General features: G+C 36.9%; 1 protein-coding gene across 2 annotated transcripts in view; it reads left to right on the top strand.

Moving 5' to 3' along the window:
* The window catches only part of PCSK5 (proprotein convertase subtilisin/kexin type 5), a 220,905-nt gene that overhangs the window by 41,539 nt on the left and 163,684 nt on the right, over positions 1-15,682 (top strand). For both annotated transcript variants that reach the window (XM_062512702.1, XM_062512703.1), the window contains exon 3: positions 5,821-5,934. In XM_062512702.1, coding sequence (XP_062368686.1) covers positions 5,821-5,934 — 114 coding nt within the window. The remainder of the gene's footprint in view (positions 1-5,820; positions 5,935-15,682) is intronic.

The following is a 15,682-nucleotide window of genomic DNA, read 5'->3' as shown; positions in this document are numbered from 1 at the left end:
TTTTCCTATGGCCTATTCTGGGACACCACAGTCTCATAGTCTGTCTTAGTGTGCTGTCCTCACTTCTGTCCTTTTGTAGCAGGGTCTTTCACAACTCACATGTATGAGTGTTGAGGGTCCTTAGGCAAGTCAAGAATGAAGTGTAACAGATGCAGCATGAGACCATCTAACTGGGAGGGAGGGAGGATGCTTGTCAAGAGCAATCCATCTGTAGACGAACTCCAACTAACAGTGCTGCATTGCTGTTCAGTTCCTGTTTTCTATATGATAATGTAGCCCCTTTTGCTGATCTGTTTACTGGGTGTTACCTTCCATGTCCTCTGTCTGGGTTTTCTCTCTCTTTTTCTCTTATATCTGTAGTGTTCCTGTGGCACGTCCTCTCTTGTTATCTGAGGAAGAACTTGCAGTTTCTTCTTACAGGCCTAGGACAGATGGAGGTGAAGGGGGCAGTACAATGGTTACAATTACAGTTTCAATTAGGAATGGCACCTTCAGGATCTCTTTTTCACAGTCTGCAGACCCACACCTTCACATCTAATTTTGTCATAAAATTCACAGATTCTGGTATGAAATTTATAACTTCCTTCAGAGTTAGAATTTTTTTTTTACCTCCAGCATGTTTTTCTCAAAATGGAAAGGATTACACCTTCAGCTTGCCTGTAACTTCTGCTGTGTAGTAAGGTCATTTTCACATATTGGAATTGACATATTTTTAATAATTTTGAAACGTTTATTCAAGCAGGCCCTCTTACAGTATATTTGAAAAAATTCTCTTTCACAACAGTGTTTGTATGTTAAAAATCATGCGGCTTTGATAAATTGGTGGGATTTTTTTCCCAGCACATAAGTTTTTTTTTTAAATCAAATTTTTATTTCTACAGTTTATAATTCTGGGTGAGAGAGATCTTACTGCAGCATACCTACATGGGGCTTTTTTCCCACGGATTCTATTGAATCAATGAGGCTGAAAATGGTAGAAAGTAGTTTTGATTCACACAGAGATAAACTTTCATTTCATATTCTGGCACTTAAAGAGAGAAAAATAGTGCTTGAATTGGCTCAGAGCAGCTTTATTGCCATAGCATTATTCCATCCAGGTCTGTGAAGAAGAGCTGCATCATGAACAAAACAATGTTGTGAGTCCTGAATTAAAGAGAAAATGGTGTTTTTTAAAAACAGTTTAGTCTCTAGTTTGGCTAGGTTTTGATTTCTGGGCACTCAGGAAATGGAGCTTTTGAGGGTAAGGTCAATAAGAAAATGTCCTTTGCTACCTCTCAGTAAGTGTGACCTTCTGTCAATGTTAAAATGAACTTCATTGTTTGCATAGACTCACCTTTTGGCAAGAAATGAGAATCTGTATAATGAATTACTCCAGAAATGTTCTTTTTATACAAATGAGCTCCTTTCATACAGAATCAAACAAATACAATATCTACCAGGCATTCTACAGTAATTTGTAGATGAGTACCCATAAAATACTCTATGGTAATATGTATTACAATACTAATTTAACTTCCGAGTCAGGATGTGGTTTTCATTAATATAACCTAGTGATTGTACAGTGTTGAGCAAACTATTCCATTTAAGTAGCAGTGATATTTTCTGTAAACAAAATTGACTTTTCACATGAGTATATTGTCTTCCAGTGATGTTTAAATTAAGTTCTAAAAGGTTGTATCAATGTAATCTCAGTATAAAAGCATTCATTCAGCAGATCTCAACATAAGAGATTTTCTAAATGCCTTCCAGGCAAAGCTATAAGTAGAACTGTGATCAGGCATGTTGGGATGTTTTAGGTTACTCTGTCTAGCATCTGCATTGTCTCCCTCATAGCAGTGTGTGGTCACTGACTGAGAGTGGTCAGTTTAACTTCCCTCTTTCACTGATGTGGTTACCTGTACTGTACAAAGTGACTCTTAATATTTTACATCAGGTTTGTCTAGTTTGAAGAGGAGGAGACTGAGAAGCAAACTTCTACAGCTTCCTGAGGAGAGGATGGAGAGAGGGAGATTCTGATCTCTTCTTCCTGTTACCCAGTGGCAGGGCATGTGGGAATATGGTTCAGAGTTGCGTCAGGAGAAGTTCACACTGGACTTCAGGAAGTATTATTTTACCAAGAAGTTGGTCAAAGAGATCAGTCTTCCTAGAGATGTGCTTGATGCCCCAGACCTTGCAGTATTAAAGACACATTTAGACAAGGTCCTCAGTACTGTGCTTTAACTTTTGTTCATCCCTGAATTGATCAGGCAGTTGGACTAGATGATCATTATAGCTCCCTTACAACTGAAATATTTTATATGAGTCTAGTCTATTCTATCAAAACACATTCCATCATTAAAGAGCAACCTGCACTATCTTCCCATATGCCTACTTAGGCAAATGTGCTGTTTGCCCACATTGTTATTTGTATGAAATTAAATGGCTGTTTTACTTAGAGCAGTTCTGTGCACACATAACATTGAGTCAAGAAGTTAATATTTCTTTCACTGGGTTTGAGTTGGATCATGCAAGCTGCACAATTATGGGAATTATGGGCAACATCCAGCATGTAATAGGGCCATGCCCTGGAACAGTCTTTTGTTAAAAGGGGGGGGGGATATAAAAATTACCTGTATCTCACTAAAATATAACCACCTCTACCATTATACTTCAGGCTTTCAGATTAACTCAGTTGATACAAAGTCTTGTACAAACACATGCATATACATATATATACTAAAATTTCGTTATGTGCCAAATTATGTATATTATGTATATTCTAATAAACTGGAAGTGTGCACTGCTGCAGTGTTAATGATTGCTTGGATTAAATAACTGTTAATATTCTCCATAATATTGTCTGAAATAAAGAAAAAGAAGAAAATAAATTAATTGGGGTTTTTTTGAGGCAGCGATGTATGTGTGCATCAGTCTCCACAAGTACTATGCTGTCTTTATATTTGAAACTTTTTATTGATTGGCATATATTTGTAGCTGAATACGCAGTAATCAATGGAGACAACATATCACAGTGAATGAGTAAAGGGCTTGGGTAAAAGTTTGTCTAGTCAGGAAAACTCATTTTATCCATATAGAAATGGTATTAGGTTGCTGAAGTTCTGCTAAAACTTGCGTGTTGTGCAGGCTCCAGGAATGTATTATACTTTTTTGGCTCCATTAACAAAAGAAAGGTGTTTTTCCAAAAATCCTCACAGTTACTAATTGCAGTTCCTGTAGAAGCCCTTGGCACACAGGAGTCCCTAATGCCAAATTAGGTTCCCTGGGTCTCCGATTTATGGCTCCTTTAGGCAACAGTAGCACTGGTGAGTTCTTTCATTAATGTTCATGCATTAACTAGAGGTAGCAGTTAAGGTTTAAGAAGGTTTAATCCTCTTCTGCTGGGTCTGTCTTTGTGGACAGTTCTGCAGCGCTGTCAAGTCCTTAGATTAGGTTGGTGGTAGGCATGTTCAATTCCTCCCTGCAGACTCAAAATAGGAGTGAGTTACTAAGCATGGTGTGGTGTGTTCTGTGTGGTTTTGGCCTGTGAAGTGTTGGAACTTGTTGACTTAAAACTTTCTTGGCATGGTTAACATACTCACATGGTTAATCCCTTCAACAAAGGGCAAGTCAAGATAACAGTAAATATTCTTGCAGCATAGGAGTTTGAGACCCCTTAGTCAGTTGAACATGTTTCTAGCACTGAGACCCAAATCTCATAATACGACTTGGAAAGTGGATTTATATAAGCCCTGAAAGCCATGAAAGCCATGGTTGTTTTTTCAAACCGGTTGAAGCTTTTTTTGTTGATGACAGCTAAACAGTAGTAACAGAAGTGAGGCCCATGGTCTACAGCAGTCCAGGCAGGTGGGGAGTCAGAGACCAAACAGTACATAGGATGCCTATCTCTTGGTTTGTGATGTGTTGAGAGGTATAGGCTACCTGCAGGAAAAGAAGCTTTGAAGAAAAACAAGTTTCTGTTGTGAGGGTCTGGAAAATAAAGCATATATTAGCAGCAAAAGTGAGGAGAACAGGGTTCATTATTCAGTTAAAAATCTGTGTTTTTCATGGATGAGAGAGCTAGTTAAGAGGCTTGTCAATCCCAGTTTAAAGCAGCCATTAGGCTCAGTGCTTACCAAAGTCTTTTGACTCAACTTTCTTTGGCCTTTGCCCAGACATGATTTGTGTGTCCTACAGGCCTCCAGACTTTGTTACATAAACCTCCTGAGATCCATTAGCTGTCACCTCCTGCGGAGGACACCTGGATCCAGTCAGATCTGAAGGGAGCCCTTAGCTCCTGTTGTGTCATGGGGGATTTCAAAGTGTACTGGAAGAGGAAACAATAAGCAAGAGAGAAAGGCACACTGTCAAATTTCTCTGTTCTCACAGAACTAGAAAGTGAGTAATGATTGTTCCTAGTAGATTTAACAGATAAATGAGTTTCAGTGTCAGCTCTACCTGATAGTCTGTGTTCTTAGCCTCTAGAAAGATACTTTTGATCCTGAAGTTAGTTCTTGGGAAGGAGAAAATTTAATTTCTTCTTTATTGGAAAAACCATGAAAACCATCCAGCCTCTATAAAGACTGTCCTAGGAATCCTCTCTGGACAAATTCAGAGATGTCTTTCTGCTTTTTTTTTTTTTTTTTCTGAGTAGTAGGGGCCAGAGTGCTATGGTATGTCTGCCTAAGAATTTGAAGTTGTGTTATGAATGCACAGTAGAGAGATTAGCCTGCTAAAGGAAAGCATTAGTACCATCTCTGACCACTGACAAATAAATATGTGAGCTAAAAGTAACTCCTTTGATATATTTGTATGTTTGTGAGCATACACAGATATTTAAACAGCACAAATATAAGATGTAGAATTGACTGCTAGGAGAAACCATTCTAACTGTCTTACTTGGAGAGATGCAAATTGAATTTTTGTTGTTACATCCCTTGAAACAATTCAGCAGAAATATAAACTGCTAGATGTGTGTGAATATACCAAGGGCTTTTTATGTGGTTAGTTCATATTATCTCGATTTATTGAAACTAGCACCCATTTAGAATAGCTAATGCAGAAATAGCTGCAGAGTCCTCAGCGTCACCTTTCTCTGGATGTGTCATGAATCTTTGAAGAGGTGTCAGACAAAAATAACTTTCAGAATTAGATTTTTTAACCCTTACATTTCTTTTCCTGTTTCCAGCTCATTTTTGTGTTTGTTTTAGTTAAAGCTGTTGCTCAGTATCCAGCTATTTCTCACAGGGGAGTGCTTAGTGTAAAAAAAAGTCCAGAGTGCCTGTCTGAGAAAGTCTTGGCAAGGAGTACTTTACTTAAAATAAAGTTTAATTTTTTTTTTTTCCTTTCCAAGGGGTGGGGGTGATTTAGATATTGGTCTAAAAACAAAACTTTTGAATATATTTTTTGATGTTTTTGTTTTAGGGAAGAGAAAGATTGAAATAAAAACAAACCCACCCTTTTAGAAATTAAATTAATTCCTTATTCTAATATGATGTTAGATTTTGTGAATGAGTTTTTATAAATTCAAAAGAAAAGTAAGTGTGATAAAGACAAATCAGAAAATAATAGTATTTTAAAACTGATACCCAGTGAAGTCTGTCTAGCAGGGTATTTAAGCAATTGTTCAGATAGATTTGTAACACTACTTAAATTTAATATAATTAAATACTCCTTAGTGAGCAGTATTTCAAGGTGATCTGCATGATTTCTACTGCCAAAATGAACTCTTTAATATGAAATATGCCTTGGAGTATGGTAATGAGAACAATCCCAAGTTTTTGCACATGTCTTGATGATCTCCACAGAACCATAACATTCTCCATATGTTTTCCTGGTTGGCAGGTGGAGTGGATACAACAGCAGGTGGTTAAAAGGAGAATAAAGAGGGATTATAAACCTGGTGGTACCCAGTCCACTTATTTCAATGATCCCAAGTGGCCAAGCATGTGGTACATGGTAAGTATGTGGAGGGCCATTGACTCAGTTTAATGCTAATGTTTTGTAGTCTGGTTTGATATTATGAAAAGAGTATGTTTCGAAAAAGCAGATTTGGCGTTATGTAACTAATAAAGGTCTGTAAACTCCTTAGAAGTATTACAAAGAATTTGTAGTAAGCCCTGCAGTAGGAAGCATTTATTGGTGCGTTTATTCATTAATTTTTTCTATTGCAAGCTTTCTTAGTTATATGAGGATAAGCTTTTAGCAATGGGAATGGAAGGAACTTAGCCACAACTTGTGAGAACCCACTTGTATGTAATACCTAATTCACTGTCCCCAGCATAAATGTGTTTTGTCCTGAAACAGAGGAAGAAAGCCACTAGCACTGACCATTCAGTGTTATAATTATCTTCTTTTTAATAATAAACAATTTCATGGTTGAAATAAATGGTTTGCTTAGGCTGTTTCCTGTCTGATAGAAGTTGTATTTTTTCTTTAAAAATATTTTTTAAAAACTATTTTTTTTGGCCTGGTAATCACAGTTGAAGCCTGGAGTGAAACTTTTTACTCGTGTTGTTTTAAAAAATACCCTCATTTTTGCCAGGTGAAAATCTTAGGATTACAGAATGGTTTGGGATGAAAGAGACCTTTAAAGTCCTTTTAGTCCAGCCTACCTTTCAATGAGCAGGAACATCTTAAATTAGATCAAGTTGCTCAGAGCCCTGTTTGACCTGATCTTGAATGTTTCTGTGGATAGGGCACCTACCACATCTTCGGGTAACCTGATCCAGTATTTCACAACTCTCCTTGTAAACAGTTTCTTCCTTACATCTAACCTGAATCAACCCTCTCTTGGTTCAAAGCCATTGCTCCTTGTCCTATAGCAACAGGTTCTGCTAAATAGTTTGTCCTCATTTTTCTTAATGATCTCCCTACAAATATTGAAAGGTTGCAGTAAGGTGTCCCTGGAACAATCTCTTCTCCAGGATAAATAACCTCAGTTCTCTCAGTTTGTCCTCACAGGAGAGATGTTCTGATAATAGATACTTAGAGCAGTTACCTCTAATTTTATCAGAAAGATAGCAGTCTGTTTAAAAACCAGTTGTGTTGCCTAGCCATACTACCTCACAGCTGTGCCACAATTGCCAGTCTAACAGAACAGATTTTAGAGCATAAATGGACTTCACTGTTTGTTTTGTACAACTTTCATAATTCCTCATTTCTGTCCCAGTGGGAAAAAATTCTCACTTTCAGACCCTCTGCGAAGGGACCGTTCCTGACTGGTTGCATTTACATCAAATGATTAACTCCATGTATTTGCAACATTGTCAGTGATAGTGTTTTTATGATGTTGTGTTGAAAGAGATCAATAAAGTATTAGTGGCCGTGCTGTTTCATCAGGGAGAATATCTAAAAAATATGTGAGTAGGTTGACTTTAGGACTGACTTGGGACATTAAAGATGTCCTCATATGTCTGTGATTGTTACTATAGCTGCTTTTGTTAATCTTTCTTGGCTTTGTAAGGTGAAGGGAAAGAAATGAGTTCAAGGTTGGTTAATGGTTCCAGTCATTGCTATGCTGGAAGAGGTTTTAGGTTGCTGGCTACAGACATGTTGAGAAAGTAGTAAGAGTAACAAGAAATTACTCTTGAGTAATTTGTTTCTTAGCAAGAAATTTACTCAGGAGTAATTTCTTGAGAAAGTAATAAGTAAACCAGCATATCGAGATTTGCATTTGGATTAACAAGTAACTTTGTTGTGGGTTTAGATTGATACCTTTGCCCCTTTAACTGGCACAATTTCTAACAAAGCCATAAAAGGAGCTCAGATTTGTTGACAGAAGTCCTTTTATTCAAAGACTTGGTCAAATCATATCTGATTAATGTTTTTCCTCTCCAAGGTTTTTCTTCACAACTACCACTTCTTGTAATTTTCATTTTCTAGGCTAGAAATAATAAATTTTTATTTGTTGAGATCCATGGCAAAAAGTTATGAGAGAATCAGGCACTCTTTCTCTTTTGAGCCGTCACAGCATTTAAAAGAAAGAAAAGGTTATTTTCTTTAGACTTCCCTCCCCCAAAGCAAGGAAAGTTGGAAAACACCCAACTTCTTAAGCATAACTTCTGAATCTTGAGACATGTGTGCTTAAGAGTAAAATACAATAGTTTTATAGAATAATTAGCATATGAACCGTTACCAATTCCACTGTTGTTCAAAAGTGACCTACAGAATCAGATCCAGTTTGCTCAGAACAAACTGTTATCAAAGAAAAAAAAATCCCTAGTTAACATCCCCTTCAAAATTTTGAGTCAGAAGATAACTAAATCACATATGCCATTCCCAGAGCTCAGATACCTTCGTATCATCATGTCAAATCTAATAAATCTTTCCACTGTTGACAAAATAACCTGTTGGCCAATAACGGGATGAATTATATACAATCAGTTTGCTGATTTTGTCTGAAAGAGGTTTAAGTCAGCTGTTCTGTATTTTTTATTTTGCTTAACTTGGAACCAATAATAAGCAGTGTCTTCAGAATGACTGAGGTGGCTTTGTGCCTAATCAATTTCACTGTACCTGCCAGTTGTTTAAATGAGTTTCTTTATCTTGTCTGCATAGGAAGCTAGAGAAGGTACATATGTTAATATTTATTAAAAACAAGAGAAATTAAATATATTTAAAAAATAGAACTATACACAAAGTTGCGGTTAATATAACTAACTTTAGTAGACTTCAGTCAGAGTACTGTTGTTGTTGACCATTTCTTTTTGTTCCCCACTTCAAGAGGAGCTTCTTAGTGGGAGGCTAAAATTGGCATCTCACAGGCACAGAGGCACAGCTTTCTGCAGTTGTAATTTACCCCTGCTGTGATGATGGGCTTCACTGCATGGGTTTTTTACATTTTTTAAAAATGAGAAAAACAAAATAGAAAAGCATAATAAAAACACTATTTATTTCTTCAAAAACTTCTGAAAACCTACTTGAATAGAAGTCAGTAAACCTAATAAAACATACAATGTATGACTGTGCTGTTTCTCCAACAGATTATGAGAAGCAGGTTCTAGTTCTGTGGACTTTTCACAAAACTTGACTGAAAGGACAAGCAGATCAACAAATGCCATGTGTTTTAGGGTATTCAAGGTGGAAGAGGATTATAGCAGTGCCAGCAAGGCACAGTAAAACCATGTGACTGAGCCATAGTGGAAATGAACATTTACCAATTAGTTGGTGAATAATAACAAAGTAATTTCTTGGATCAAACAGCTATATAAAATTTTTGTGCAGTTATAGATGTAGAATGATGTACTGAGGTTTTTAGAAGCTGTTGAAGGTAAAGGATTTGCTGAGAAGCCTCATTAGTCAGTATTGGTCATCAATCATCACATCTATTAGTATATTTGCACTGTAAGATTTCTGATATAAACTGGTGAAATGTAATTTATACTTCAGTTGAGAGCAATCTACACAAGCTGGTGTGCACTAAACTACTTGCATCTAGGGCTTGCTGCATTGAGCTCTGATGCTGAAACCAAAACCCAGGGAAAATTGCTTACTTTTCTTTTTCAGTGAGGACTGTGAAGCAAGCACTGTTTTGAGCTTCAGTGGAGTGTCTGGTGAACCCAGCTTACTTAATTTCTTCAGAAAATTCCTCCAGTATGCTACACAGTGCTCTCCAGTTACAGTTGTGAGTTCCCAGGTGAGCTATACTAGCTCACAGGGAGGGACAGACCCTTCTGCTTTAACACAGTATAGTTGACTCTGGATGGCAGCCAGAATGGGACTAATAAACCTTTATCAGCAGTGAGTAATGTGCATTTCCAAATGTCTTGTAGCCATGAAATAAGGTGGAGGTGATGAGTTAGACAGGGGTTGCCTCCCTTAGGCCACTTATGATGAGATCTGTAGGGAGTTGTCTTACCTTGTGCCTGTCCTCCCAACTCAAGCAAGTGGCAGAGCAAAGAAAAAGATTTTACATCCCTGGCCTTGCCATTAATGAGGACAGCTATGGTGGGTGGGACCGTGAAAGGAGACACAGGGACAAAGGAAGGAGTGACAGGAGCCTGATGAAATGGCCTGGAAAGAGGTGAAAGAAGAAGGAGAGGTCACAGTGGATCTGAGTGCTGGCCCAGGTATGGGAAGGCAGAATTCAAGAAAGAATTTCACCTGACATTATGCCACAGGGAATGAATAAATGTCACTCTCCTTTACAACCCTCTAAAAATTTGTTTGAGAGCTAAGGAAAAACCTCACTCTCTTTTTATTGCCCTCCCAAGAACTGTTCTCTCCTTTACTCTGTGGAGAGGAAGCCAAACGGTTGTTCTTTCTGAGGTGGCATGGCATACTCAAAAGTGTTTTGCATATTTTGTAGCTTGGTTTGATTGTTGCATATACTTTCATACTTTTAGGTTTTATTCCATGTGTTCTACAGAGTTAAGAAGATGATCTGTGATTAAACTTCAGCAGAAGTGCTGCTAGAAAGAACCACTCTGCCTGCCAAACATTACCTTGCAAATCTACGTGTGGAAACACGTATTTTGTTGTTCTCTTTGGACAAGGCAGAGCAATTGTATGAGGTCAAGCAATACACAATTTGACCTAAATTAATTTCCTTTTGGAAGACTTTAAGTAATTAAAAGCCCGTAGAAGTGGATTTATCCATGCCTACTGAAAAGAGATTAATAATTGAGATAGTTTAGCAAGATTAGCAAATAGTTTGAAGACAGACAGACTAGATAGGCATCTTGGTCTGTTCCTTTGGGATATTCAGTTTTGGCTCCTAGATAAGCACACGTGGAAGTGCCCAGAAACACAAAATGGAAGCCAGCACTATCTGGGGGTTGTGCCAGCATTTTCACTGAAGCTAGAAGAAGCAATACCAAATCAATTTCCATGCTTGCTTTGGGAGAGCTTTTCCTGTGTGTTAAAGATTGGATAATAAATCATATAGCAAAAGCACACATTCCTGTGCCTACTGACTACTGTGATTTTATCTTCAGAAGCAGAGTATCCACTTCTATCTTTACATAATATATTTTAAATTATTTTTGTTTTCTGGGCAGCAACTGAATCACAATAGGAAACTGTAGGCACTTGTCTGTATAATGTTCTTTGTGAAATATATGTGTATAATATTGTGTTTTCCTGCCTTTTTCTGAGTTGTTTTTTGCAGTTAGTAAGGAAATTATAATGTCTCAAAATATTTGCTAAATTTCTAATGACATTGTATCTAATGACATGTAAATTTCTAATGACAAAAGTATCTGCTTTTAGTTTTTGTATGTCATACTAAGACACATTCTGGTGTATTTCAGTTTTTATCTTACATTGCACTTCATCAAGTAAACCATTGATTTATAAAGAGAGATACATAATTACCTTGAAGTAATTTTTTTAAATTGTGTTTTGAATTGTTTTCCCTCTTCACAAAGGAGAAGGAATCATGCTTTCTAAGACCAGTTTTCAGGAGCAACTGCTTAGTTAACTATCCACATCTCAGACTTTTAAAAATCAAAATCAAGTAATGTCAAATAGCAAAACAGTTTCTTATGCCACACATTTCTGAATACTCTATTAATTTACTGAAAAAAGGAGAGGCAATTTAATTAATAAAAAAATACTGATTTGTTTCAAACTTTATGTCTTGTTTTGCTGTTTGCTTACTAAAATTGCAGATGCTTCAGGAAAGGTGTATCTACGTAACTAATATTTTATACATTTTTTTGCCTAAAGAACTAGTATCAGAAATGCCAAAATGACCAAAAGTACACAGCCACAGTGTGGAATTAATGCTGAGGCTTGCCTGTCTTGTGGTCTTATTGATAGGAAATGAAATAATGTGACATGTTCAGTTTGCCCTCATCAGAAACATACTCATAACCTGTGAGACTTCTAGGAATTTCTGACACAAACAGAAAACTATATTACTACTATATTACTTCCCACTCAGGAGGCAAAAGTTAAGTGTTATGCAAGTATAAGGCAATTTACTTAACCATTCAGTACATAGGATCAAGGAAAGTCTGGATAATGCTTTTAGTTATATGATTTAGTTTTAGGTACTATTGTGAAGGGCAGGAAGTTTAATTTAATAATCCTTGTGGGTTCCTTCCAAACTGAGATATTCTATCATTCTTTGAGGAGATCTTGATGTATGTCAAAAAAGAAAATGGAGAATAGTATTTAGTTCTAGGATGTTACATCTTGTCCCAGTTGTTAAAAATCAGTATGCCCCTTTTAACTGAAGACAGATGCTATATAGACCCCATGGAATGAGGTCATCAAAACTCCAGCTTTCCAGATTCCTGTGTCTATGTTCAATTGTGTCTTCCTGTATTTATCACATGAGCAAATGTTGTGACTAAAATTACTAATTTGCGGAGCACCTTAGTTCTTGCTGAACCTTTTTCAACATTAATTCATGCTCCTTTTTTGTCCATGTTTTTAAAAAATCCACAAAGCACATGCAAACTGCTCCCCTCTCCCCCCAGCTACAGAAGAAGCAAATGCATTGAGGACAGACACTTCATTAAATGTGCTCTGCACTTCTTCATTAAATGCAAGTCACCCTTGGCATTACTTTTAGATAATTCAGATGTAATGAAATCTCTGCTGTGTATTACATCTTCTGCTCAAGCCCTGTGGATAGGATTTTCTACTCAACTAACAAGGAACAGATAGCAGGGGAGTCTAACAGTAGAGCAAACTATCAGTGCTGTTTTGGAGAGAAGTTCAGCAACTGTTTGCACATCTGCATGACTTGAAATATGTTTTGATGAAAATTAACCTAAATAAATTGAGCATTTTGAAAAGGAGACTGACAGCACAAGACCTCAAGTCTCCTCAAGGAGAGACTGGTAGAGCTTTTTTGGAAAATACTCAAATTCTAATATGTGGAGCAATATAGGCAATATCTGTGCTTGCTCTTTTGCTGAGAAGATTATAAATTCTGCAGAACTGTCTGTTTCAAAATGAACTCATTTTCAGCTAAGAGCACAAAAGAAGGTGTTCAGGAAGAGGAAGTATGCAGGAGTGAGGATATCTCAGATATCCTTGAGAAATGAAAATGTGAATAATTTAAGGTATTAATACTACTTTTGCCTTATATTTTCCATAGTGATAGAGCTCACTAAATCATGGGCAGCATGCCATTTAAGTGTTTTTCCTGTCTTCATTGATTTTTACGTGAATTTCTTAACAGAACAAAGTAAGCTATTTTCAGTTTTGAAAAGTTTGAAACTCTATTAAATGCATGTAGTATAAGCACAGTGGCTTAATGAGAAGCGGATATATGATAGACTAAAAATGAAGTGTATAGCAGGGTTTTCCCTCTCTTGTGTCTTTTGGACAAGACAGTATATTAATAAACCGTGAACTACTGCTTGGGAGTAAAAAACTCCGGTTTGGGTTTTATGAATACAAGCTCCTAGTCATACAATTATATTTGGAGCCGGAAATCCCACTTAGAGAAAAACAATTTTAAAAAGAGAAGTTAAGCAGAGAAAAAGCAGTTCTGAAGTTACAAAATAACTCTTCCATAGCCTGGTTTAAATTTGAATCACTTATTCTCATTATAAGCCTCCTGGTCTGGCTGAAAATAAGCTGTTGAGGAAAGTTTTTTAAATGCAAGCTTTTACATGCTGCATTTGGATGGTATGATACCATTTGGATGTTTATATGATACCAGCTGCTGAGGCACTGAAATCCATATACCCCTTATTAACTGGAACCACATCTAAACATGAATTAAGATGCTGTTTAAGAAATTAATTTAGCCTACTTAGGAAGTGTTACAGCCCTTACATCTTGGTAATGAGTCAGTCTGCTTACAGAAAACATGATTCAGAAAAAAAATCTAAATTCTTGTAGACCACTGAATTTCTGTTGAAGAATCAAGACCCTTTTCTGATGATGTAATTTCCCAAGAGAGCACACAAGCTTGAGGCTCTGTGTTCACATCCTATTACCTACAGTATCTTTGCCCCTAGCTCCTCAATCCTGTTCCCATCCTTTGCATCATCTGACTACCTGAACTACAGAGAAAAAACAAAACAACAGACAAACAAGCAAACAAGAAAACCCCAACCAGCTAAAGAAAAAACTTGAACAAAAAAATCAAAAGAGTGTAAAGGAAGATGGATAAAAATTTTCAGTAACATCACAGAGGAGTTAGATTGGTCCAGTTTTCTTGAGGATCTTGACCCTCAATTTATAGTAGCTATCCTGTTAGTTTTGATTTAATTATTAGATGTTTTTGCTACTCTCACACAGATGTCCTTTTTAAAACATTGCCTCCTGCTGTTTCCATCTGCTCCCAGTCCAGACTGGTGATACAACACTACATAAGAGTATAAAAGTATTCTGCAAGTGAAAGTGTTTTTCTGCTTTGTGCCTGTCCTTTGAATATGTTTGCCCAAACACAACATAGCATTGACCCATTGTCATTTCTGAAAGGTTCCTGCCTTTTAAAGCCACTCACACAGGACATGAGCTGTGGTCTGCTTTCATTGTCTGCTGCTGCTGCTTCACCAGTATTCAAAAGTTTCAAGTATTGACCTCACTGTGTGAAGCAGCTTTGATCTTGTTTGGGACTTCAAACACAGTGATGATACCTGAAGACCATATTGTGCATTGCGTCACCTATAACTACTGACACATTCTGAGGACTAATTAATAATTTATTCTTTTGAATTAATCTACATGGGTGGCCAAACCCACTTTTTAAGCTTAGTTTGTTACTATACCAAGGCCTAAAAAAAATCTTCAGTGGTCTTAGTGTTTGAATGATTCACACAGAAGATTTGTTCCATGTCCATGTCCCATGGTCTAATAGAATAAATCAAATCATGCCTGAGCCATGCATCTCTTCCAATCTCCTGGCATGTAGAAGTTCTGTATACAAGTGTGAGTGTGAAGGGAAGGGAGGTTAAGACCCATGTTGCTTCCAGGCAGCAGAGGTCTCCTAATGCAGTCATATTCTATGGGGAAGGACAGGGACAATTTATATGTCTCTATATACATTTAGATTAAAATAATAGTAATAGTAATAATAATAGTAGTAGTAATAATAATAGTATTCTAACTTATCAATTACTCTAAGTTATTTTTCTTATGGGCATTTGTCAGTAGGGGTACTTCTAGGGCATAGATTTATAAAGGAAAATTCAATCAGAAGGAATGTGTGTAACAACAGTTCCCTGTTTCTCCTTTTGGTGGCAACGAGATTCTAATCTCACTGCATGCAATTGTTCATTTGATTCATGTGTTGTGTTGGGAGAGGCAAGAAGAAATTACTTACTGTGGATTGAAAAGTTCTCACTTAGAATACTGTATCCATGTTAAATCCTGGCATCCATTAAGTCAAAGGATGCTAGGCTAAAGTGTCTAGACAGGGAGAAAATGGCTAAACGGGGTGGAAAGAACAGCTGTTTTGGCCATTCCTAAGAATAGAGATCTTTAATTATAAAGTGCTCCCTGTAATGATGTTGTTAGTGAGATTATGTGCCACAAAGTATACAGGCATGGGAACAGATCTCATGCACCTCACTGGAAACAGACATCCACCTGAATGCATTGCAGATCAAGGACAGATTTAAACACATTCCTAAACTTAATGTATACTTCAGAGTTCTGTTGATTTTTTTCAGTGTCCTCCAAGCCAATACTAATTGGCTTAAATTGTGTGTTTCAATAAGCCTGTCATTACATTAGTTGGTTTTGTGGATTTTTTTATGTCAAATCTTCCATCTCTAAAAGAATTGAGCATGTC

This window comes from Cinclus cinclus, chromosome Z, assembly GCF_963662255.1.
Source record: "Cinclus cinclus chromosome Z, bCinCin1.1, whole genome shotgun sequence".
Taxonomy (NCBI): domain Eukaryota; kingdom Metazoa; phylum Chordata; class Aves; order Passeriformes; family Cinclidae; genus Cinclus; species Cinclus cinclus.
Note: the sequence above shows the minus strand (reverse complement) of the source record. Positions and strands in the feature narration are given on the sequence as shown.